At 48.3% G+C, this 26,446-nt stretch overlaps 1 protein-coding gene across 1 annotated transcript; it reads left to right on the forward strand.

The window, feature by feature from the left end:
• Positions 1-26,308, forward strand: C2CD3 (C2 domain containing 3 centriole elongation regulator). Its single transcript, XM_053456143.1, has 33 exons — positions 1-129; positions 966-1,235; positions 2,219-2,376; positions 2,967-3,157; positions 3,793-3,998; positions 4,175-4,307; positions 4,509-4,667; positions 5,092-5,236; positions 5,585-5,727; positions 5,880-6,080; positions 6,568-6,677; positions 7,100-7,218; positions 8,883-9,014; positions 9,451-9,918; positions 10,534-10,685; positions 10,846-11,086; positions 11,414-11,582; positions 11,858-12,041; positions 12,150-12,322; positions 12,896-13,019; positions 13,660-13,928; positions 14,055-14,141; positions 15,120-15,746; positions 16,184-16,510; positions 16,592-16,730; positions 17,001-17,065; positions 17,784-17,989; positions 18,088-18,209; positions 18,603-18,752; positions 19,315-19,532; positions 19,668-20,634; positions 21,224-21,332; positions 26,168-26,308. The coding sequence occupies exons 1-33, from the start codon at positions 78-80 to the stop codon at positions 26,306-26,308; spliced, it is 6,957 nt and encodes a 2,318-aa protein (XP_053312118.1). The 5' UTR covers positions 1-77.
• The last annotated feature ends 138 nt before the right edge of the window (positions 26,309-26,446 follow it).

Here is a 26,446-nt window from a genome sequence, read left to right on the forward strand (position 1 = left end):
GGAAACCCTAAGGAAGCTTCGTTATGGCGGCCACAGGGATACTATCATGAGAGCGGGAGAGAGGAAGAACTGACAGCATGAAGAGCAGGAGAATTAATAGCGTCAAGCCTGGGCTCAGGCGCAAGAAAGGTAAAGATGGCGTCACCCTGCGGAGGGAGGGATCGGGGGTTCTGGGGTGTATGAGAAATGGGGACCCAATGTGTTACATTTTATATAATGTAATACAGCGGGGGTCGTAACGGAAACCAAATCTACCATCCGGTTTATTTTACGGAGTATCCTGGACATGTATATCAGTGACACCCAATCTGAGGATATTCCATAGCTGCCAACTGTCCTTATTTGTCGCTGTGCAGACCGGTGTCTGCATGCCTGGAGTTTCAACAACAGCAAGGCGCAATTACATAAGGGAAGGAAAGTGTTAAATCATGCCGTATCCGACACTTTGTTTATGTCACTCATATATCAGCATAAAGATATTATTAAAAAACTGACATTTTTATGATATATACCGGTATATAAATAAAACATGGGCCGGGTATTGGGGGCATCATGGGGGGCGGGTAGAGAGTCACTGATCTGTGACCTGTCATACTAAAGATGAAGTTGGGGGTATTTAAAGTGTTAATACAAAGTAACTCTCTGTTTGCCTGGCTGCCCCTTTTATTTAACCCTCAGCAGTAGATTTATTGACGTGCCACAGCCTCCGGGCGGCGGATCGGGATTGTTGCATTTCGAGCCTCAACGCCTAAGCAAAGCCCATCGAGTGTGAATCTCCCGATCTGCCTCCCGGAAGCTATGGCCCTTCTATAAGTCTTCTGCTCGCCGAGGTTATGTTGTTCGGCCGGTTTCGGGGGTGATATCCTGGATCCTTTATCGGCTTCCCTCCTTCGGAGTTTGGATCTCGAGTCCTCCATGCAGGTCATTGCTTTTCTTTAATGGCTCCCCTGTGTTTTATCCGATAGGCGCCTCGGATGTGTCCCCCTCGACCAGCCTGCCGCCTCTGGTGGAAGGTCAGCTCCACTGCTTCCTGAGGGTGAGCGTCGGTAAAATCCTCTGGACGGTTCTGAAGCCTCCGTCTCCGGCCCTCGTGAGGCTCCGCTGGTGGGGAGAGACGTCGAACGGCACCATCTTCAGGCCCAGGGACTCCTCGCGGGCCGATCAGAAAGGTGTGAAGACGACGGCTCGCTACGCTGTGCGCTGCGGACCCAAACAGCTCATCTCCTATCTGACAGGTCGGGCTTTCACGTAACGCTCCGTGTTCCAGGTCAGCGCGAGACCTCCGAGGTTCCAGGTCGGCGCGAGACCTCCGAGGTTCCAGGTCGGCGCGAGACCTCCGAGGTTCCAGGTCGGCGCGAGACCTCCGAGGTTCCAGGTCGGCGCGAGACCTCCGAGGTTCCAGGTCGGCGCGAGACCTCCGAGGTTCCAGGTCGGCGCGAGACCTCCGAGGTTCCAGGTCGGCGCGAGACCTCCGAGGTTCCACGTCGGCGCGAGACCTCCGAGGTTCCACGTCGGCGCGAGACCTCCGAGGTTCCACGTCGGCGCGAGACCTCCGAGGTTCCACGTCGGCGCGAGACCTCCGAGGTTCCAAGAGAATGAATGCATTTCTGTGATGTTTATATGCACTTTTTTTATATAGCGCCAACAGATTCAGTAGCAACGTTTCAGCAAAAATTCAGCAAAGACAATAATAAATGACAATAAGATGAACACGTTGTACATACATCATACATGTTATATATTTACATACCGCCCTGATCATGTGATACGAGAAGCCATGATTTGCTTGTTTTGTTCGCCAGCTCCACGGTGGGCTTCACCCCTAGGCATCTAGTTCGACGTTACTGTATTGTCGCTATCCTATCGCTCACTCACTCACTCACTCACTCTTACTCTCTCTCTTACTCTCACTCACTCTTACTCTCACCCCTCCCTGGAATGGTGAAATGGAAAAATGGGCTTTTATAGATGTTTTTTTGTGTTTTCTGTTTTTCTTTTAATATTTGTGTATTATATTGTATTATATTGATAATAATGTCTTCATATGTTATTTATTTATTAAATGTTATATAAAAAAAAAGTAAAAAAGTATATATATATATTTGATGCAAACTCCATCTTTTCTAACTTGGAGTTTCTTTTCTTTTTTCTTTTCCTTTTTGTTTGGTGATTTGATGATGCGATGTAAACGTAACTGGCGGTCTCTCGCTCCGTGTAGATATGGGCTCCCTTGTGCTCGAAATTATGACCAAACTGGATCACCTTCCTATTGGCCGCGTTCAGATTAACGGGATCCCGCGACTGTCCCCAGCACATCCAATCAGTGGTTTCTTTACTATTGTGTCGCCAACGTCAGAGAAACTTGGAGAGCTACAGGTAAGGACGTGTTTTAAAAAAAAATAAAAAAAAATAAAGGTGCCGTTCCATTTAAATATAACATCAATTGTATTTCTAGTGTTCTGGCCACTTAAACCTTAGTAGGGCTAAGGTTAGTGTTATAAATGACTATTAGTAGCTGGAAACTCATGGAATCTCTTCATAGGCGTACAGAGGCCCTTTATCACTCCCATCACTCCTGTATTCCAATGGCCCTTTATCACTCCCATCACTCCTGTATTCCAATGGCCCTTTATGCCTCCCATCACGCCTGTGTTCCAATGGCCCTTTATCACTCCCATCACTCCTGTGTTCCAATGGCCCTTTATCACTCCCATCACTCCTGTGTTCCAATGGCACGTTGTGTTTGCTGATTTAGGTTTAAAAGGATAATTGATGGTTAGAAAACCCTTTTTTTGTGATTGTTACAGCCAGAAATCTCCTTGTTTTTCATGAACACAGCGAAGTGACCCTAAACTTTTGAACAGTAGAGTGTTACGTGTACATGTTGCTTATTTGATATAAAAGCTGCCCTCTTATTGTTTTTTTTGGCAGGTTTTAATAGAGTAACTTTTTTGTCCCCTCCTCAGGTGTCTGTGGCTCTGGAGCCCTTGTCGGAGACTTACGACAGCAGCGGCTCGATCCCGAATACCGACATTAGCGCCAACACGGCTGCGTCTGTACGAGCGTCTAAGGATGAGCCTGGATTCCCGTCACAGCCCAAACTACTTCTGCCCCAAAACAGGAGGGACTCTGAGAGCAGCCGGGTCTCTACACCCAGGTAACTCCCTCGTTTACAAAAACAAAGAGCCAGAAATCATTCACTTATATGTAATGATTAAAAAATGCATTTTTATTAGTAGGGTGGTGTTTCTTTATGTGCAGCCCATGCTTTATTATCTTACTTAAGGAACTTTTTTTATTTTTTAAACATTTTCTAACAATTCTTAAATTTTAAGAAGGTCACTGCAGATTATTCTTAACCGAAACCCTCTGCAGATCTGATCAGCCCTCTCCTTGGCGTGTAAGCGGGTTAGCGAGCCCCCCGGTATGATCAGACACTATGGGGTTTGTTCCTGAAGCCAGATGCAAGGGTAGATATCTCCGCTCTGTGTGAATATGCTGCCCGTATACCTCGGCATGCGCGCTCTCATCCAGCGCTCTTAAACAAAGGAAGATTATCTTAACACACGGGAATGCTGCATCTGCGACTATTATGGAGGATTTTAAACATAAAGTGGATTGCTTTTTTTTGCCCAGAAAAAAATTCTTTAGGTTTTGTTTCCTTTCATTCCAATAATCCTCATTTATCTGCGGATCTGTTGTAGGCGGTCGTTATATTTTGGTTACTTTCCAGACTTAGTTCCCACACTGATCGAATGCTTTATGGCGATGCTAATTTTTTTTTTTTTGCAGAGGGAGAGATCATTTGTACTTCCAAGAAAACGCAGACCCTAATAAAGGCTCCTTCAGAGGGTCTCAAGACCACTTGAATATAAAAGAGGCTCCCAACACAGGAGGGCTTCCCTCCATGAAACAGACCACAGCCGCTTATAACGCGCAAGAGACGCCCGATGATCCCGCGGCAGCCCCCGGATCCGCAGCGAAAGATCTGATTTCAGGTGAGCCCAGGAGCTTACGTGTAACAACCCGCTCCTCCTCTACGGCTGGGAGACATCTTTCAACAAGAAGGGCGAATATTTTCAACAATCCTCTTTCTTGATTATTGATAATGAATGTAATGTTTTCTCTATACTGGGATTTATTTGTCTTTGGTCTCTAATTTCTCTTTCTGCAGTTCTTCTGGGTCAGGGAAGTAAGCTGAGGGAAGCCATGGTCGTATCTGCTCTGAAATCTGACCCCATTGTGGACCTTGATGAGGACAAGAGGCGACCCGTTTCTCTGAATGAGGAAGTCTTAGCCGTTACCAAGTGAGTTGCCGGGGAATAATTAGCAGAACTTATTTGTAGGCAAAATCATGACTTATATATAGAAGTAAAGAAAGAGTTAAAGCCCGGGCTGACGTGTTTTAAGCCCCCGGTCTTCTTTGCTTAGAGCTTTTAGTCTGTGTTGCAGTTTCACTCGACTAAAATGGAGTTAAGTGTCTGTCCCGCTGATCTCTTCGATCGTAGATCTGCCCCCGACGTCCCGTCTCCGAGATTTCTCCAGAACCTCGTAAATGTCCACAACTCTCCGCCGGGGAAAGGCGTTCTTCTCCAAGGCGGGGGAAGGGAACTCCTGGAAACCGAGACCCCTAGTGGGACCAACGCCATTGAGCTGCTTCTGGGCAGGTGGGTGTCGGGGGCGCTTTCATCTCACCCAATAGACTATTCGTTCTGTGAAAGGGTCTACAGTGAATATATTATATTATTATATATATAACACGAGAGTCGTAACGTTCCCAGGTCTTTCCATTAAACTGGGGGAGATCTTTGCTCTCGGAGGGTTTCTCACACTGGGTATTGGCCCTTAAGCCCACTGTAGCTGCGCACAAAGGTGAAATATATAGTAGCGGAGTGTTTTGTTTTTTTCACCAACCAAGTACACCCAATACTTGATTTCTCCACCAAGAGGTCTAGAAGGATCCCTGGATCCATGAGAAGTACCCCTGGGGTCCCGGATACCTCTGGCTGGCCGAAGCCCCTCGTGGAGCCAGCGATGGGTTTCAGCCACGATTGATTTGACGCTAACATCTCCTGCGTTTGAATCCCTCAGCTCTATGGCGTCTCCTGAATATTACTGGGATGGGACCGGCTCCCCCCCGGAATCCATATCTGGGTTTGACGTCTTCAACGAGAGTGAATTTAACGACCCCCATTATGACCAGAGCCTGCTGGAGCACCTCTTCTACACGGCCCCCGTAAGGACTGCATGATACAGATCACGTATCGGCTTCATTCTGAGCACTGAGCCTATAGAACGCTCGGGTAACAAAGTGACCTTTAATGCTGAAGGTTATTCAACGTTTGCATTATGCTCGGTCAGTCCGTGCACAGTGGACCTCAGCCTAGTCTTACTGTACTTAAATATATCCTTTATTTATATATATATATTTATACTTCATACACCTTCAAGATGTGAACAAGAGTGTTTATAACAAAATATGGGAATCCTCCCCTAGTAATATCTTCTGTGTCCCCTCGGGCTTTAAATTCTGTCTGTCCAGGGTGCTGGGTCACATGACGTGTTATGTTTTTTGGTGGGGCAGAAATCAGACAGCAGCCTCAGTGACTTTATCAGCGACGACGACCGCCGGCAAGCCAGAAGAAAGAAGAGTAAGAAAACTGGCAAGGATCCAGCGGCCCGTCGGGACCGGTCACCAGCCGAGAAAGAGCACACCGGCTCCGAACAGTGAGTACGATGGGCGACTGTGTCTTATATATTACTATCTTTGATGTTTTTTTTACGCTGGTAACTTCCTTGCCGGCCGCCCCATTTGGAAAGCAGGGAATTGTAATAAATGTGTTATGCTAATACTCTGTCTGTTTCCTCGGCATACACAGGACGGCAGATCGCTCTTTTAGGGGTACGGTAAAATCGGCCGCCGTGGATCTGCCGATGGACCGCCTGGCGGAGTTGGGGCGGATGAACGGAGCCCGAGTTGTTGTGGACACGTTAAAGGTCCTTCCAGAGGACAAGCAGGGGACCCCAAGGAAGCGAAGCAGCAGGGGGAAGCCACCGCGGCCGCTGTCTGCCGTCAAACGGTAAGACTACTAAGAGCTTTGATTAGACCTTTTATAAATATAAACACACGTAACTATTCAGAGCTGTGAAGCCATCTAAACGGTGGAAAATGAAATAGATATAAATATATTTTAATAAAAATGAAATAAAGATGGATAACCAGTGATATGAAGCTAAAGATCAAATGAAATAAATGGTTTTATTTTAATAAATGACATCTCAGGGGCCCAGCATGGTTGGTAGCCTCCTAATTTATGTGGAATATCACCTTTTGTGGTACATTTTGTTGTTGTTTTTTCTTCTGGTTTATTGATTTCTGTTGCACGGCTCATGTCTGTCATTAATGACACTGGCAGAGGATCATGGGAGTTGTAGTTTATCACTGCCCTTGAGAGTTACTTGTGAGTAAGGGTTAAACCTTCCCAAACGCTGACTTGTAATATATATATATATATAAAATGTAATATATAATGTATTTTGCAAACCCTGTTTTTTTTTTGTCACCAGAACGTTTTTTGTGGAGTTCCTCTTCCCTGCATCATCGAAAAGCAAAGCTGGAGAGGTTACCGTGGCAACAGAAGTAACTCGCCTGGTCTCCAGCAAGATTGTGGGGGGATGTAAGTGTCGGTGGTCTCGGAGGCTTCGGTGCGATGCGCCGGTCGGGTCTCGGAGGCTTTCTGTTAACCCTTTCCACAGCCGTTCCTCGGTCAGCCCCCGTTAGACCAATCGTGGGCCCGTTTCTTTGATTCTACCAAAATGTAGTGTTTTATTTCTTATCCCGCACCAATGAAGGCGAGTTAGCAGAGAGCCCCCAAATAACTACTACGCTGGAGAGCGGATCAATTAAGAATTTGAATGCAACGATTGGGGGAGGGGGGTTGTTGGGTGTCTTGTTTGGGCAAATTCATGCAGACTTTTATCTTTCCATTTCCAGGAAGTTAGGTTAATAAATAAATGCTTATTTTTTATTATACTTACTGAATCCTATTTTTTTTCCTCAAAAAAAAGACATGTTTCTAATATCTCCCCATTCTTCCAGTCGTGAAGTTCCAGCAGCGCTTCGCGTTCCCCGTCGCGTTCAGCGGCCCGATGCTTGAACACTGGTGGAGCTCGGACTTGATATTCAGGATTTTCCTACGGAAAGCGTCCCAGAAAAAGGTAAACTGAGCTTAAAGACCCAGGAAACGGCGTACAAAATCTGTCATTTTACCCAGTAATTGGCTTTGAGGATCTGCGGCTTTAAAAGCTTCATAGCCTCTGGATAGTGTACAGCTTGGGCATATTATATGGATCTCCATATTCTCCTCTGTGTAACAATATCACTTCTTACATCATAAGTACAATAATACAGGAAAAAAAGAAAAAGCCTGAATATAAGACGGCCCTATAGGAAAAACGTTTTACCAGTAAATGTTAATTCACGTGAACAATTTTTTTTTTAATAAAAACTATGATTGAGAAAAATATTTTGGTTTTTATTTTCCAACCTGCCCCCCCCCGTTATGCACATCTGCCCCCAGGCTTGCCACTCTGCCCCAGAAATGCCATATACCCTCTATATGCCACTGTGCCCCATGATATGCCTTTTGACCCCCTATGTGCCATTCTGCCTCCAGAAATTCCTTATACCCCTATATGCCACTCTGACATTTAGAGGGTTAAAAGGCATATTATGGGGCAGAGTGGCATATAGGGAGGTTTAAGGCATTTTTGGAGGCAGCGTGGCACATAGGGGGTCAAAAGGCATTTCTGGAGGCAGAGTGGCATTAAGGGGGTTAAAAGGCATTTTATAGAGCACTCTGCTTACAGAAATGCCTTATACCTCCCTATATGCCGCTCTGCCCCATAATATTTTTTTTTCTCAATTCTCAGTTTATTGCACGTATGGTAACAAATACATGGTACAGAATACCGAGTACATAGGTAAACAGCAGAGCATATACACACACAGCATGAGAGGATACAGCACACGTACCGGAGTGGCCGGGAAAACATGAGACATTGAGAGCATATACTAGAACAAATCGGGTACAGAAAATAGTAAATCTACCCCTATAGAGGGGGCCAACACCAGGCTGACAAGCAGTGGGGTACCCAATAGTACAGTGCTGGTAAACAAGAAATAAAACAAAAGGAAACAGAAAACAACGTAGAACATGTCCGTCCCAGGGTCCAATGGGTAGCTCCGACACAGAGCCAGTACAACCTACAGTACATACTTAGTAGAAAACAAACAAAAAAAAAAAAAAAAGTGTCTCGAAAAGAAGACGTACTCCCAAAAGAAGAACAGCAGCGATCCCCTAGAGGGAGCCAGGCAAGGGACGATGTTCCAGAGACGTAATGAACGACCTCCAATGAAACCATTTAAGTTCAACTTTATGACCCGCCCCCCTAGCTGACCACACGAGAACTTCCATCTGATAAATGAATTCGACCTGGTTAACCCAAGCCAAGAAGGAGGGAGGGGTTCTGCCCCATAATATGCCTTTTAACCCCCTAAATGCCAGAGTGGCATATAGGGGTATAAGGCATTTCAGGAGGCACAGTTGCATATAGGGGGTTAACACAGCGCTGCAGGGGACCTGGATCTTAGTCTCATAGTCAGCATTTGCTCTGGAAAAAACCTTGTCTTATAATCGAGCAAATACGGTATATATATATTATATGATATATATATATATATATATATATAAAAATTAAATCTTTATTACACGTTCAGGATTCATGTCGGTCGGCCATGATAGGAAGTAATCGCTGAGACAGGAGGTTCTGATAGTCGGATTCCTCCTCTGATCTTTGATGTCTCGTGTTTTTCTTTCCAGCCGGTGCTCGTTGGCTCGGCCGGTCTGTCTCTGCGAGACGTTCTCCTGTCTGAGAGACTGTCTGTGAGCCGCGACCTTCGCGTGGACTGCATCGAGCCCCAGCAGGACACCGCAGACGTGGGACCGTTAAAGGTATGGTCCGATCCTTCATGTTGGGGGTTCCTGTGATTGGCTTTCTACCAGCAATGTGCTTTTAAAACCAGCGCCCTTCTGGAAGGCGGGGGTCTCGTATTTAGATAGCACGGCTACTTAGGGTAGGGCTGTTTTTAAGAATTCCATGCAGAGAAATGCCAAATGCCGTTTCTCCTTAATCAGTCGTTGGTCTCGTCTTAGATTGAGGAGCCGTATGTCTATCCCATGCATGTTTAATACCCTCACTGTATTACCCTCTACCACTTCAGATGGGAGACTGTTCCATTTACCTACCACCCTCTCAGTAAAGTGAAACTTCCCTACATTATATCTAAGCCTCTTTAAATTGACGTTTTGTTCTAACATTATAGTGATCATTTCAATAAAGTATGTTTTGAGTTTGATCCCTGCTGTATTTCCCGCTGATATATGGCAGGTTTCTGTAGAGCTGGCTGGAGATAGTAAAGATCCCACAAGAACCCCGGGGAAGGTCACTGAATCAGCAAAACAAGCACCGCGTCCCTCCATCAGCCATAACGCTTCTCTTACGGAACCAGAAACTCCTTCTACTTCTGACTCCGAGCCTCTTCCGGCTGAACCAGCGGCCAAGCACAGCATCCCCCAGCGTCCCGCCGCAGAGGAACCGCGGGCATCGGCGTCCCAACCGCGGGCATCGGCGTCCCAACCGCGGGCATCGGCGTCCCAACCGCGAGCAGCCGAGGAGAGCTCGCTATTACTCCATGTCGTACTGATGGTTCCAGAAGGGAAGGGGTTAATGCCTGCTAGTGCCGACTCTCCGTCCGCCTGCAATTCCTACCTGAAGTGCAAGCTCTTCTCCTCGCCAGAGGCCTCTCGCTCGGCTGTTGCGTGGGGAACCACGCAGCCCGTGTATAACTTCACGCAGGTAAATAACCCGCTCCACGTGGTCCTTGGGTCCCCACTTGCCACTTTACTCCTGATCGGCTCCGGTTCTTTATATACATGTTTGGGGCCGCGGTGTTTGCGCAGCAAGTAAAAAGAAATCATTGAAAAATGAAAACACTGAATTTTATGTTACATCGGCCCCATCCGGCCCCCGTCTAGTCGCCCATGTCTCCCGCTGACCTTAATCAGTCGTTGGTCTCGTCTTAGATTCAGGAGCCGTATGTCTATCCCGTGGCTGCACCATGTATTATGAAATACTGTGTATTATACCTCCAAAGAAAGCTCCGCGCATGAACCATACGCTATATAATAAGACCAAGGACCGGTTAAACATGCAGGCTAGACGGGGGCCGAATTGGCCTTATCTGCCAGCAATCTATGTGTTTGTGTTAAACAGGGCAGGCTCGGCCCTTCCTGCTGGAGGAGCTCTATGGGGTTGGCCCTTCGTAATGTGTAATAAAGGTTCTCGATCTGCATGATCCGAACATGCGCAGCGGTAAACTTTGATTGGGTTGGTTCTGTTGAATTTAATTTTTTGGGGTTTTCTTTGTGTTTCTGTGCATTTACAGTTTGTTTCTCTCGCTTCATCATACAGGTGGCCCCCGTGGGCCTGACAAGTCATCTCCTAGAGAGACTGAAGAACAACGTGATGGTGATCGAGGTCTGGAGCAAAGTATCCGGCCCCGGCCAGGACCGGCTCCTGGGACTTGCCAAGCTTCCCCTGCATCAGTTCTTCCTGTCTTTCAGGTAACGGCGATGGGAGAAACCATTGATTTAAAACGGTCGCGTATGGCCGACGACGGCTGGAATGAAAGGACCCACAGCAGTAAATCTTTGCCCTTTTTTGATTGTCCGTAAGAGGTCCGCTCACAGAAGGCCGATCTAATCTGATCCGTTTTCCGTACAGCGACCCCAAGATTTCCCGCTTGCTGCTCCAAGCGCAGTACCCCGTGGTGGCCGTGGACAGTCTCGTGGCCGTCACCGACGTGTTCGGCGGCGGTGAGCGCGGCAAACTCAAGGTTTTGCTGGCCATGGGATCTGGCGACCAAGTGGTGGCCTTGCAGCGTTTAAAGCACGAGGAAGGGGCATCTCCAGCTCAGGTACCGAGGCCAGCTCACTTTCTGGATCCGCCACAGGCCACCTCGCAGGTACCCGATAACCCAGCAAAAAGGATGATCAATAAGAGTTATAAAGAGCTGTAAACATGCGCAGAAAGAGTCAATGTTCAAATAATGCAAAAAACATGTATTTTTAAGTGCTTCTCTGCAGAAGACCAATTTCCTTGTTCTGACAAAGCAATCTGGTCATGTTTCCTAATATTATTTGACAATCATCCTTCTTTATTTGATGATTTTCAAGATAATAAATGAGAATAATAATAAGAACTTTACCTGTTTGTTTGTTTGTTTGTTGCTTGCATTGCCCGTGGCTCTCTGACACTGCGGTTCCCCCGTTCTGTCTCTTGCTCCGCTCAGGTATTTCCGTCCCCGGAAGCCACGATCGATCACGTGTTTGAGATCCACGTGGAGAACGTCAAAGGCCTGACTCCCCTCCAGTCCACGGTGTGGGGGGAGGCCGACTGCTTTGTGCAGTATTACTTCCCCGAGCGCTCGCCGAGCCCGGGAGACGAGCGGCCAGAGAGCGGTACGTGATCGCCACGCCAGCGGACAGCGCTTCCCGTGTTAGCAATGCGAGTATTTGAATATGCAGAATATGTTTAAAGGGCAGCTTGGGGGCCTAAATATATAGCCTAGCATTTATCTGGTGAATAGATCAATAAGATGACCCCCAACTTACAAGCTTTTCGGGGGGTCCTGTGATGACAGCTCGGTATATCAAACATCGCAGACCAATATTTTTTGGCTAAGATAAGAGGTAATCTAGCCGTGTGCTTTTTTCCCCCCATCTTCTCGTTCCAGGCGTTAGTCTGAAGCCGGTCCGTACGGCTACCACCCTGTGTGTGCCAGATCCCGTCTTTAATGACCGGCAGAGCCATTCTCTTGTGGCCCCGTCTGATACCCCTGTGCAGAGGCTGCTGCTCGGTGCTTTATCCGCGCAGGGACTGTCTGGAGGGGGAGGGGTGACGTTCGAGATCTGGTGCCGGTGAGTGACCAAAAAATAATAGTAATGGATGTGTATAGATAGATATATAGAGATCAATGCAATTTAATATTCAATAAATATATATATTTATATATGCCTCCTATGCAGGTACTATTACCCTAATGTGCGGGATCAGATGGTGGCCAATGGGCTTCTCCCGTTATCTCGCCTCTGTGCCATGGTGACCATGCAGCATCGGGAAGAAGTGGGGATCCAGGCATTCAGTCTGCCCCTCACCCCAAGGATCGATACCCCAGGAGAACAGCATCCCCGGTCCTCAGGTGAGATCGATTTGTAGCAGGCTGGTGGAGCTGATGGAGGTGGGTGGGGCTGATGGAGGTGGGCGGGGGCTGATGGACAGGTGGCCCCTCCCAGTGTTAGTTGCAGGTGGCTGTAGGGTGGATAGGTCTCATGGGCAAGTGGCCCCCTTGCAGTTTAGATCTCTAAAGGGTTGGAAGCTTCCTGTGGCCCCCACCGATCCCTTCTGCAATGCTGGTTAAGGGACCGCGTGCATTCCAGGGACCGTGTACATTCCAGCCCCTGGCTGACTTGCCATACTGTCCTTCCTGGCTTGTGGATCTTCTTCTGCGTTACGTACGGGCCAATGTGTGTAGTTTATTTGGACAGAATTGGTTGCCAAGCTCTCCATGTCTTCTGTGCTGATTGAAGGCAAGATGTTACATCTCGGGCTGGTTTATAGAAAAGCAACCAACAGACTCTGCAAATGCAACAGTCCCGCTTTTCACTTTTATTATAAAATGACACGGTTTTATCTGCTGAGACTGTAAGCTTTTCCTATGATTACTAGTGCCCACCCGCAGCCCGCATTGTAACGGTGTTAATTCTGCCCCAAGGTTTGCTCAACGTGAACGTGACGTACAGGCGCTCGGTCAGGAACGCGGTGGGCATGCTGGCTACAAGGATGGTCTCAATTTCTGTGCAAATCCACCGAGCCTCCGGTCTACAGGCAGCAGCCAGGTAAGGAATCCCTGTATCTCACGCACAATGCGCTCATCTACCCAACCCAAAAGAGCAGATTTGGCACCTTGCGTTAATCAGAAGGTTCAATGAATTAAATATTCCATCTCATGTTAAATGAATGTGCTCTGTAATACAGTAACGTTGGTCAGAATTGACAAAAAACCTGCTTTTATCTCATTTTCTCCCAATAAACTCACATGCTGTCAGTCATGTGATATTTTGGGTGACTCTCCCGGCTCAAACACCACACTGAGCTGACGCTTTATGGCGATGCTAATGAAGTCCGTTCCTCCATAGACTTTCATTAGTCGTAGAGTCCGGCTGGGTGATTAAGACTGAGCCGTTCTATTGTTCCCCACAGGCAGTATGATAAGGAGTCGGGGGGTTTAGTAGATTGGGGGTCAGATAACAGAGTGAGAATCATACAAACGGCTGATATGCAGCTGCCTGAAAACTTTATATTCTGCAGGAACTGGTTTAAGAAAAGAAAATATTTTTTTAATCTGATACTAGGAATAAGAACTGTCGGGAGATCCTCTTCTAAATAATTCTAAATAGTAAAGAGATAAAATAATCCCGCTAATGGTTTTGTGGTTTATTTTCGGCTCCCATCTATCGTTATGTTATTTTCTCTCAGGCTGATTGCAGAACACGAGCCGGCGTTTCAGTACAGCGCAGATGTCGGGGTGAACGCCTTTGTCACCGTACACCCGTCTTTCCTTCCTGAAGCGGAGCGGCGCAGCACTCGCACGGTGGCTCGCACGTTCTCCCCGGAGTTTGACCATCATTCGGAGTTCCCCTGTAACCTCGTCATCCAGCGGCGGAGCGGGGAAGCCTGCAGCCTGGCCGAGATCATGAGCTGCTCGGAGATCGTGTTTTCCATCCATCACCGGAGCGTAACGTCAGGTACGCGTTAATGCCGTGACATGAGGGGCATCGCTTGTCTTTAGACTCCAGTCAGATGGAAAGTCTACCTATCGGCTTCCATGCAGCTGGAAAGGCTAGTAATATTTTTTTTGTTTGGAATTACAGATCATTCAGGCAGAAGCCACCCTGCGCGGGACTCGCGGCTGGGCGAGGTGCGGATTCCGGCCAAGGATCTGCTTTCCAAAAGATCAGGTAACCTCGAAATGGACCTTCTCGCCTATGTGACGGACTCTCGTGGCCCCCCAGAACATTTTCTGCTGAGGGGTCTCAGAACAATGTTATTATTGTGCCTTCATTAGAAAGAAAAAATCCCATCTCCTGCTGCTTCGCGCGTTCCAGCAATCTGCTAAACTCTCTGCAGTTTTACTTTTCAATGGGTTTTGGAGATTTTCTTTGGACTTGATGTAGATCCCAACAAGAGGGCAGCTGCCCCCAAAAATGATAAAGTGCCTTTTAGGGATATTAATGAGATAAAACGGGCAAAACCAATATGCTATCACATGCACAAAATGCTGACGCTATTAATGATTGTAGGACGGCATCCACAATATTAATATAAAGAGATAGCCCATATTTTATCTCTGATCCTAAATCCTTTCAGATCGCGCCAAAAATTTTAATTCAAATGAGATATTATTATACCATCACGATCAAATTATATCACCTTATATAAAAACAGCATTTAATATCAAACCAATTAATCTCCAATCTACTCAGCAACCAAAATAAAACCAAAAATATCAATAATCAGGGCGGTAATAAAAACAAAAAATCACCATCTCTCTATAGTAGTTTTATTAATACGACGATTAAAAATAATTTAATAATGTCTAAAGAGCATCAGTGAAATATCTAATAGATGCAAATAAAATGGTTCTTGTAAAATACACAAATATAAAATACTTGTTTTCCAGCCTGATATATCTGACAATACAAAGTATAATACGGTGTTAAAGCATTTAATACTTTGGGACTAAATGTTGATTTAACTTCATTACAAGCCTTGCCTGCTCCCGCATTTATTAGTAGGTTCTGCCATCGTCAGCGCTCGGTTACCGAGAAGCGCTATTATCTCCGTCCGTACGCAAGACGATTTGAGCGATTCTTAAATGTTAAATGGTTTCAGCGTTTGTGACGGTTTAGCCCTTAAGCTTTCCTCTTTCTTTCTAGGTGTCAGCGGCTGGTACCCGGTGACCGCAGCAGAGCGTCACCGATCTACCGGTGGACCGTCCATCCTTGAAAGCGTTGTTGGAGGTTTGGAGCTTTCCATCAGCTTCACGCACCCCGCGGACAGAGAGCGTGTCCTGGAAGCCGCTCGAGGACTTGGATGGAGTCAGCCGCAAGACCGTGTCCGTGAGGTTAGCCTTCGCGGGGAGGACGAATGGCAGATGAAAGAAGATCTGGTGACCATGTCTGTTAGCGTTCCGAAGATCTGGCTGCCAGTGCACTGCCTGCTGCTGGCCGGACAGAAGCGGCTCCACCGAAGCACTTATTGTTATTTGAGGTACAAGCTTTATGACAGGGAAGCCTTCTGCTCCCCCCTGAAACGGCCGCAGTTATCAGAAGATGGACAGCAGGCCTCAGTGATGTTTGAGAAGACCAGAAGCATAGAGCTGATGAGACACCAGCCGCTGGTCTGGTACCTGAAGGAAGAGAGGCTTGAAATTCAGATCTGGCGTGCTTACGGGAAGGACGCAGACGAGCCGAGACCTCAAGATACCGACCGCCTTCTTGGCTGTGCCTACGTGGACCTCACGGCGCTTTCGGAAGCCACCTCGCGGACCCTCACGGTCAGCGGTGAGTTCTTACGGTTTCCAAGCTCTGCCGCTGGGCCGCTCTTTGCACCTAAACAGTTGGTTTGCATCTACAGATCTCTACAGCGGCCCCCAATGTATCGACCCGGAATCTTAGTAAATGCCGTAATACTTCCCATTCACATATATATATATATATATATATATATATATATATAGCTCGTAATCTGTATTCTTCTTTACCAATCAAATAGCCAGGTGGAAAGCAGGTGTGTGTTTGATTACACAATAAAAGACCTAAAACACCAGTGGGTTTAATGTCCTCAAAGACCCGTGGACAACCCACGTGTCCTCCGTCAGACCCTAACCCCATCATTCTGAGCCGATTCTTAACAGCCGCTTGTCCGCTGATTGCCCGTCCTTCTTGGCATTCTTGGGCACTAGCAGGACACGGATTGAGTCTTCTCTCCACGTTTCCAGGTGTTTACCCGCTGTTTAAGCGCGGCGTTTCCAACCTGTTGGGGGCAGCAGTGAGGGTTCACCTGTCCCTGAGCTCAGCCTATCACCCACCCGCGGCCCCCCGAAGCTCGAGCCCCTCCGACGAGATGAGCCACAGTGAAGAGGAGGTGCCGGAAGATGCCGCCGAAGACCACCGTGAAAAGGAACCCGCTCATCATACAAAGGGTGGAAAGACTGCGGCCCCGGCTGAGACCCCAAGTCAGCGGGACCACCCAGCAGACAAAGATGTGGAGAACACTTTTGCCGTGAATATAGTGATTGAGAGAGCGATGCATCTAAGCTTAAAGGGTAAGAAAGTACTTTGTAACGTGACGACATAACCATTGTGTTTAGTCCCACAGACTCATAATCTGTTGGTTGTTATCACAGGGAGCCCCCTGACCGAGCGAGCGGTGTCTACCCCCAGCTGCTGCGTGTCGTTCCCCGTGGCCGGCAGTGCCACCCCAGTAGCCACCCCGGTGATCGAGAACACGGATGCTCCCGTGTGGGACTTTCAGTACCAGACACGGTAAGCCCAGATTTCTTAGAATGGACATGGACATGAAAACCTTAGACCTCTTGTGATATAAAGATGCCCATCTATTTTTGGATCTGTATTCATTCATCAACTTTCATTCATTCACCCCCAACTGTATTCTTCTCTACTAACATTGTCGGCCCATTCAGCACAGTGGCACGTAAGCCTTTTAACAGGCTAATGGTCCCGCTGCTTGATGAACGTCTCTAGTTTTAGACTTGCTGAAAACACATTCTTTACATTTGCTCTTGGTTTCTTTAGGTTGACAAATGAACTCCTCGTGGACCCGCAACAGACTTTAGTCTTCAAAGTTTGGCATAAAACAGGTAAAGGTCACCCGCGGAGCGGCTGCAGGCGAGCTGCTTGTATTGTGTTCAGGATTTCGTGCGAGGTCGGGATCCGTGGATGTAAGAAACCCGCGTCACGTGATCTCCGCTGAGCTGGTTTAGCAGGAAGGAGAACGGAAAACAAATAAACTAAATATAAGTCAAAGTATTTTGTCACTAACACATGATATGCTTGGATTCGCTCAGACGGATCAACCCTAATCCCTGAGATAAACACCCAAAAGAGCTCTGGGGTATTTGAAGCCTTGTAAACATCAAAAAAAGCATGTAAGCATGCATGGGATCGGCATACGGCTCCTGAATCTAAGAAACCAAAAATAACTAGGATGAGGCCATTTTAGTCTGACCTGCCCCTCTCCCCCCCCCCGATGCCCCTCTCCCCCCCCGATGCCCCTCTCTCCTCCCCCTGATGCCCCTCTCTCCTCCCCCGATGCCCCTCTCTCCTTCCCTGATGCCCCTCTTTTCTAGGAGGTCAGAATGTTTGCTGGGTATGAGGGGATCGCAGGGTTCTACAGCCCTAAAAGCCCCGATAATGTGTATAGAAACAGCAGGGAACGGCTTTATAAATCAAACGGTGATGTGTCGCTGTTTTACTTATGGCGGGCGATGTGCCGCTCTGTAACGGCTGTCTCCTGCGCGAGCCGGTGGAGCGGACCGGTGTCACGGGGCGGGATAACGACCCCCTGTCTTTCTGTAGATGTGGAGCGCGTCCTGGGATTTGCCGCCGTGGACCTCTCCCCGCTGCTCTCCGGCTTTCACTCCGTCTGCGGCTGGTATAACATCGGCGATTTCACCGGGCAATGCCAGGGGCAGATTAAAGTCTCCATCACCCCGCTGGAGGGCATCGGACACCTCAGAGAAGAAAGACGAGCGAGGAACAAGACGTCGCCCGCGCCCGCTGAGGTTTGGCTTGTAATGGCTTCTGGCCGTTTGGGTGCTGGAGGCAGAGAGATTCATTGCCGGCCCTTCCGTGTCTCATAAACCGCATTCTTCTTTCTCAGGGCTCATCACACAAATCTCTTCCGTTCCAGCCGACCCCGGCTTTCTGTGGATCTTTCTCTACCTTCAGCAGCGGCCGTACAGGAGAGGTGGCCGCCGTCCTCTCTGACCCACCTGCTGACCGGTAATTTTCTTTGTTAATTTAATATCCACATGATAATATTAATTTCATTCACACGGTCATCGTATAGAAGAGCTGACATTCCCAGGATAGACCTCGATGTAAAATCGCTCCGACGAGCTCAACGCCAGGGCTGTTCTAGACACAAAGCCACGAATGTCGTCCTGCTGCATTTTTCCGCCCCATTGTTGAATGTGTATATATAGATATAAATATATATATAGATATATATATATTATTGGAAATTCTCACACTGATCGGGATAATCCGAGATGAAAGCCATGTTTGCGAAACGCCTGCACGTGGCGAGATCCTTCGTCACCGGTGGGGTGGATGACTCCCGTCTCTAATCCTTTGCCCCGCCGGCTGTTGTTTCACGATGTGTCGTTGTTTCAGGGGCGGTGGTGTCTCCGGGAACGAGGAGCCTGCGGATGACGTGCGTCGGTTCCTCGAGACCCTGCAGCTGGCGGAGCGCAATGCCCACAGCGCGGAGCAGCGGGGCGCTCTGTCCCAGTCGTCGCGCACCTCGCTGCTGTCTGCCCTCAGGTGAGGGATCCTCCATGACGCGTCTTTCTTTCCGTCCATCGCACGCTCTTCTAGGTGTTTGTCGGCACTTATACCCAGCAAGAAATGTCATGGTTGGTGGAAAACAGCGCCATCCGAAAAATAAAATCCGCCATGTAATATCCTATCCTACCCCCCTCCGCTTCAATGGGTCGGGCCAGACAGCCGCCGGTCATTTAAAAAGTTCATATTCGGTTCAAAATGAAAACATTGAAGCAATCAGCAAAATGTCATTGTAATCGTCAAGGCGATTGCACCGTTTTCTCCACTTTGCACCAAATATCGCTTTCCTGGTTACTCGTTGTAATCACGGTGGGCATCCTAACAGCTGTTGTTGATTTAAAGCCCCCATAACGCTAAGCTTGCATCCGGACAAACGTTTGGCCCAGAGGATCATGGGAGTTGTAGCACAGCAACAGCGGCCTCCATCGACCCACCACGGCGAATAAGGGTTTCTTTTGCCCTCCGCGCCGTTCACTCTGTTTAATTAAATAAATGCGTTTCCGCCGGGTAATTCATCTGCGTTTAATGTTTGTTTTTTAAGGAAAAACCTGGGTGAGCTGGACGATATCCAGAAGTACTTCAAGCAGAAGCTGTACAGATCCATCTCCAACGCAGATCATGAGGAGGGCTCGTCTGTGCCGAGCCGGGGGCGCCAGGAGAAGCCCCCGCTTTCTGCCCCGCGCCAGGAGGACTCGGATACCCAACAGCTGCTGAAGAAATCCAGCCTCCTGGTATCCCAAGTGAGCAGCCTCATCACAGGTGAGACCCCCCCGCGTTATTCAATCGAGATACCCTCACAATATAGATATAGAGATGTCTCAGAGGGCGTTGGTGAAATATTTATCCAATATGTGCCGATGCTCGGAGATCCATGTCGTGTTTTGTGTTGCTTAGACCTTCAGGGATTTCATACCGGTACACCGGACTACGGGACATCGGACTACGGGACACCGGACTACGGCACGGACATCCAGCGTCTAGACGCGAGCGACCCCGCAAGCCTCCCCGACAGCCGCAGCGGTGATACGAGATCAGCGGGTCACGAGGAGCTGGGAGCGGATGAAGCCGAGCTTCCCCAAGTGGCAACCCCGCCGTTTTCCCTCAGGGGCTCGCCGGACCCTCAAACAGATGACCTGGAGCTGCTCAAGGGAAGCGGCGCCAGCGTTGACGGCAGCTTAGTCGATGAGCAGCACCAGGAAGAGTTGGACGATACCCGGTATGCCAGCGACGAGGACTACGAGGAAGACTTCATCGAACCCAGAACGCTCAATGAGGTTACGGCCATGACCGACAGGACCAGCCCCTGGTCCAGCATGTTATCAGACGTCGATCCTCCTTCCGCCGAGCGACATTTACACGGAACAGACGAAACGCAACACGCTGGGGTTTCATCCGGCAACAAACACGCCATGGACGGCAACGTCTTCTCGTCTTTATACCCCAAGGAGCATCCAAGCGTCCCAAGCGCATCAGAGGAACCTGAGACCTCCGACAAAGGTTCTACCGTCCGAGGCTTCCTCCATTTACCCAACGGTGATAGCGAGCGGGCCGCGCAGGATGAACCGCGCTCCGCTTCAACTGGAATCCAAAGAGCACAGGAGGGATTATTAGAAGAGTTGGATAGAAATGACGACCCAGAGCCCGATGAGCCTCCTTTGGTTCGGCAAGCGTCCGAATCACCGTCTGAGGGTAGTGACCCAGAAAGCTCAGTCGGTGCCTCTTATGCTGGGAGGTCTACCCCGTCTCCACTACCACAAGCAGATTATTCCGAATCTGATCGTCCGTCTGCGGATTCGCAACAGAACTCCAATGCGTCTGAGGAAAGTACTGCTGAGGTTCCTGGCCGCTGCGGTGACCTTCTGTATCCTTTCCTTCACTCGTGTGAGAAGACGGCGTGTATTTAACTTCTGTCCACTGGGTCGGCATCTTTAAAGGGTACATAATGGGTGCTACGCGGGGTAAACGTGCGCTGGGAGGGCTGACCGACGCTGTCTCCTTCGTGTGATGATGCTTGGCGGCGACGGACTGGGGCTGAAAATCAACCCTGGCCCTTTAACACCCACAGCCGCTAAATGGAGTGAGTGCTGCCTGCTGGATACACGCGGCGGAAACTTCTATCAGCCGCACACTAAAGGGTTAGAATGACCGAGCAAACCACTGGTGCCACTGGCTACCTGCCCGTTGAGCCTTGTGGCTAGTCTGGGGCTCCGGTTTAGAATGTATTTGTAAGGCGAGGGTTATATGTTGCTAAAGGCGATCAACATCCTAAATTCGAATAAATATATTTAAAAGAAGAAAAAAAAACAGTTTTGGAAACAGAAATCTGATTTGTCGCCTCGTGTAGACGGAGACCATTAATGAGCGGTACGAAGCATGCGCGGATCGGCTCTGCTCGTATATTTCATATTTCTGTGTACCGTATATTGCTTTCCCTAACCTCTTCCGCGTAGATCTGATCCCGTACTCGTTCCAAACTTTTTCCTGCCGCCGCAGCACTTAGAAGCCTCCATGAGGATGCTGAGCGTGTCTCCGGCTCTCCCGTCTGCTGCCGATTCGGAGGTGAGTTACATCTCCTCTTCTGTACAAATCCCCCACTTCATATCCAGAAACATCACTTTCTGCTTGGCTTTATGTGCAGTCGGCAAAAAATATGACACAGAAACGGTAATTTTCAGCTGTAAAGTATACCGATACTGTGTAAGTCACAGATTGTGGTTACCAGCTCTGTCCACTAGGTGGCATCATACTCCCGGTTACTATCGCTTTCCATGTAGTTATTTACATGGGGGGCACTAAATATTTGCTGGCAGATCGGCCCCCGTCTAGTCGCCCGTTTCTCCTGCTGTAGAGTCTCAAACCTTAATCGGTCGTTGGTCTCGTCTTAGATTCAGGAGACATATTATCCCGCGCATGTATAAATAAAAATCAGAAATAAAAGAATAAGCAAAAGCGTGAAAACAGTGCGCCCAGTGATGTCATAACAAGATGAACACTGCAAAAAAAAATTTAAAAATCAAAAAGTCCTGACATCCCATTGCACTACATGTAAAAAGTATAACCCCCCCCTCTGCCCCCCTTCACTACCCCCAATTTTTTTTTATTAAAAAAAAAAAAAGAAAATGTGTAATTTGCGCAGGTTCATCAAACACGGTAAAGGGGAATCGCGATTAAACCCACGTATGGTAAAAAAAAAAAAAAAAAGTACTGTGTTTTGAGGTATCCCCGATACTGAGGGGGTTTAAACTTCACTTATAAGAATGCTGACCACTAGAGGGCACCATATGAACTATACATTTTCTAGGGCTTTAGCATTATATTATAAGGGATAAAATAATACAATGCGGGGGGGTTATATTACTGTATACAGCACTGGGGGGTTATATTACTGTATACAGCGCTGGAGGGTATATTACTGTATACAGTGCTGGGGGTTATATTACTGTATACAGCGCTGGGGGTTATATTACTGTATACAGCGCTGGAGGGTATATTACTGTATACAGCGCTGGGGGGTATATTACTGTATACAGCGCTGGGGGGTTATATTACTGTATACAGCACTGGGGGTTATATTACTGTATACAGCGCTGGGGGTTATATTACTGTATACAGCGCTGGGGGTTATATTACTGTATACAGCGCTGGGGGTTATATTACTGTATACAGCGCTGGAGGGTATATTATTGTATACAGCGCTGGGGGGTTATATTACTGTATACAGTGCTGGGGGGTTATATTACTGTATACAGTGCTGGGGTTATATTACTGCATACAGCGCTGGAGGGTATATTACTGTATACAGCGCTGGGGGGTTATATTACTGTATACAGCGCGGGGGGTTATATTACTGTATACAGCGCGGGGGGTTATATTACTGTATACAGCGCTGGGGGTTATATTACGGTATACAGCGCTGGGGGGGTTATTACTGTATACAGCGCTGGGGGTTATATTACTGTATACAGCGCTGGGGGGTTATTACTGTATACTTTTAATTCAGGTTATAACATATGTGTACTTTTAATGATAATAATAATAACGGGTAAATGGGCCCCCGTCTGCTAAGCCCTGAGTCTCTGGAATCCCCCCGGGGTGGCGGTGTCCCCCTCGCTGGCTGCCGGCGGTTTGTCTCTGCAGGAATGCAGTAAACATGCGTGACTTTCCAGGAGCCGGCGTGGAAGGCATGCAGTGAGTGCGGCCCCCGCCGGCCCGGGGAGCGTCTCCTCCAGTTTCGTAAACAGGTTGTTTTTTTCCCCCATTGTTTCTCGGAAGCGGCTGCGCCCGCCTGTTATTGAAACTCATTTCTCTTCCTCGTGAACTTGAACCCTTTTCTTCTTCCCTCCTCACCTCGGGCCCTTAAAAGAAGACGCCCTGCGATTCAGGGCGGTAAACGTTATCCGGTCCGGATCCGCTAACCGGATCCAACAGCCGAGCCCTGGAGAGCCACTGGATCCAATAATAATGTCCGGCACCAATCACCGGCTTGGGTTGCTTCAGCTGGACTACAAATCCCATGATCCATTTCATGTCTATAGCTAATTGCTTTTGGGAGTCTTGCTTGAAGAATCGTGGGAATTGTAGTTTAGAATCCGCTAGAGCCGCTGCAGGTTGTTGCCCTGGCAGGCATTCCATTGTAATCTCGAGTGGAGTATGCAGCCCCCCGGGGCCATCTGAGCCAGCGTGGTTAGGATTTGTCTGCCGTTCGGCATATGATCGGTATTTTAACAATCCCGTGCATGTTTAAATCCCCTCACTGTATTACTCTTTACCACTTCTGCTGGGAGGCTGTTCCACTGATCTTCTACCCCGTTCAGTAATGGGTGCTTGTTTACGGTTCACGTAAATTCAACGCGATCATAAAAAATTCTAGCCCAGCGGGCTGTATCCCATCACTCCCAGGCAGCCACCGGCTTAATTAATTAATGGAATAAATAACGTCCGAGCCGCGCAGCTAAAACTATTTAAAGGGACAAGGTGAGAAAACTCTACAGGAGTGGTAGTGGATACCTGGAACAGACTTCCAACTGAAACAGTACAGGCCACCTAGAGTAAAGGAGTTCAGGGAAGCTTGGGCTGTGCGTAAACCATAATTATTGAACGTATCCCCCGTATCCGCGTTGAATCCCCCCCGCGCCGTGGCCGCGCATGTACAGGGACCTTCCTCGTAACCGTGTACAAAGTTCACCGTCAGTGATAAACGGGAACCGGTTCTGTCCGGATGACGTTTGCCGACTAAGCCTGCTGCTGAAATTAGCCGGGAGTAATATTACTCGCCGGCCGGCCGCCCAATCAGCTGCTCCCACTGTACAGGCACATTAACGCCTTCCTCCCCGGACCCCAGGCTAGGGGTATCGCCGCAGGCAGGCACTATGGGTGGCAGTTGGGTGCTTTCTGATTAAAGGGTTAATATTTAAAGCGTCTCTCGAGACACCTGCCAGTGAAAGGTTTTATTTTACTGAAATCGTGGTTTTTTTGCCAGCGTTGTGACGAGCTTTTGGTGATCGCACGGTGACCGGCGGCTTTAACCCTCTCCGTTCCGCAGGGGTGGAAAAAGGGTATAGTCACGTCTGCTTCTGTCACATGCGTTACCCCTGCCAGGCTTTGGGGTCCGTTCGCTACGTGACAGGAGATTCCGCTCCCATACATAACATTCTCTTGGCTGGCCCTGTGTGATGTATAGGTAAATCGTCGGGTTTCCCCTAAAGGCTCTCTGCACATTGAAGCATACATTCTACAGGGCTCCTGAATAGTGACGTGAGTGAAAACCACAAACCTCCTCCGGAACAACGTTTAGTTAGCACACCCCATTGTGCGAAGCCTCTGGCGTTGTGTAAATGCACCTGGGGGGGAGCTGCCCGCTTCATGGCGCACCTGGGGGGGGCTGCCCGCTTCATGGCGCACCTGGGGGGCTGTCCGCTTCATGGTGCACCTGGGGGGGGCTGCCCGCTTCATGGCATGGGTGCGGGTGCTGGCTGCGTATACACGGCTGCGCATTATGTCTTTATGCTAATGTAGTTAACAGTAATATAACCCCCCACCTCCTATACAGTAATATAACCCCCCCCACCTGTTCCTCTATGCCATCGCTGTCAGTCATGTGATATTTTGGCTGACTTTCCTGGCTCAATCACCACACTGAGCTGATGCTTTATGGCGATGCTAATGAAGTCCGTCCCTCCATAGACTTTCATTAGTCAGAGAGTCTGGCTGGGTGATTCAGACTGAGCCGTTCTATCATTTCCCAGAAGACAGGGAAACGGCTTCTTTTATAAACTAACTCATTTACTAGAACCGTATTGATGGAGATATCTTCTTCCAGGCGGATTAACCATTTCCTGCTCGGAAACTCTTTCTGCTCCGGTTCTTCCCTTTACAACAGGGGAGAAATAACGTAATTTTTCCCCCCATGTATATTTTGTGGATTTCAGCACAAACGGCAGATAAACCTAATTCTGTTAAAGTAAAGCACGGGATTCTGGGACGGCAAAAGTCTCTCCCGATCTCACGGGAAACTGCGGGGGCTACGACACCGTTCCCTGGGGAGACCCCGCTTTGGCCTTGGGTGCTCTGAAAATATTTGAATGTTTTTCTAAAAACAATTGAATTTGGCACATTTTACCCCCAAAAAAAAGTTAAGATTGGGCAGCTGGTTTCGCTCCTCGCCGGCCATAAAGAGGACCTGAAATAATCCACCGTCTCTCCTCCATCAGCCATCGGTACCGAGTATCTCGCAGAGTATCTCGCAGAGTATCTCGCAGAGTATCGCAACCGCAGCCCCTATTCACTAAACGGCGCTCTCCAAATGTTTATTTAATGAGAGACGCTTGTGATTAATGAGCGATCTATTCTAAAATATGTAAAAAAAAAAAAAAAAAATGGTATTTAAGGGTAAATAAATTTTAAATAATTGTTTTAATGATTTTATTAGAGTTTTTATGTAGGTATGGAATCTCTTCCTGAGGGTTGGTTGAGCTGGCAATATTTAAGGTGCCCTAAATGGGCACGTGGTCTGGGGGGTGGGGGCTTTGCATGTTTTTGGGGGCAATTAGCGCCATCACCTCAAATCAGAATGCCAGGAAGTGATGTCATATCCCAGCACACAGCCAGGAGACCTCGGCCCACTCCACAGCATGACTTCCGCTGCCCTCAAAAGCCGGACGGCGGGGCCCGACAATCAGGACTGTCTTGCTTTAATCGAGATAGTTGGAAGATATGCAGATACATACACCTCCCCCTCCTCGGGTAAAGACTCCCCATGTCTAAAACCGAGCCCCTATAGACACCATTTACGCGCAGAAACTGAGAAAAAATGGAATATTCATCAAAATAACGTTTAATATGTTTAAATTGTTTTATATTGCATATAATTTATTTATTTATTACTTTTTTTTAAGGCTGAAACGCGGATAGCGAGAGGAATCCCGTTCCGGAGGAATCCTCGCCCGAAGCCCAAGCTGACCGGCACGGATCTGCCGGAGGAGGAGACCCGCCGGATCGCAAGGATCTTCGCTGCGCAGTTTACCAAACCCAAGTAGGGCTATCGAGGCGTAGAATGCCGGATTACACACGCCCTGTAGCCTGCTAAATTCATAACACTAGGGGGGCGGGGGGGGGGCAGTGGTCTGTGTCATGCCTCCAGCCTCCATAAGGTCTCTGGAATTGTCCGTGGAAAG

Source organism: Spea bombifrons, chromosome 2, assembly GCF_027358695.1.
Source record: "Spea bombifrons isolate aSpeBom1 chromosome 2, aSpeBom1.2.pri, whole genome shotgun sequence".
NCBI lineage: Eukaryota > Metazoa > Chordata > Amphibia > Anura > Pelobatidae > Spea > Spea bombifrons.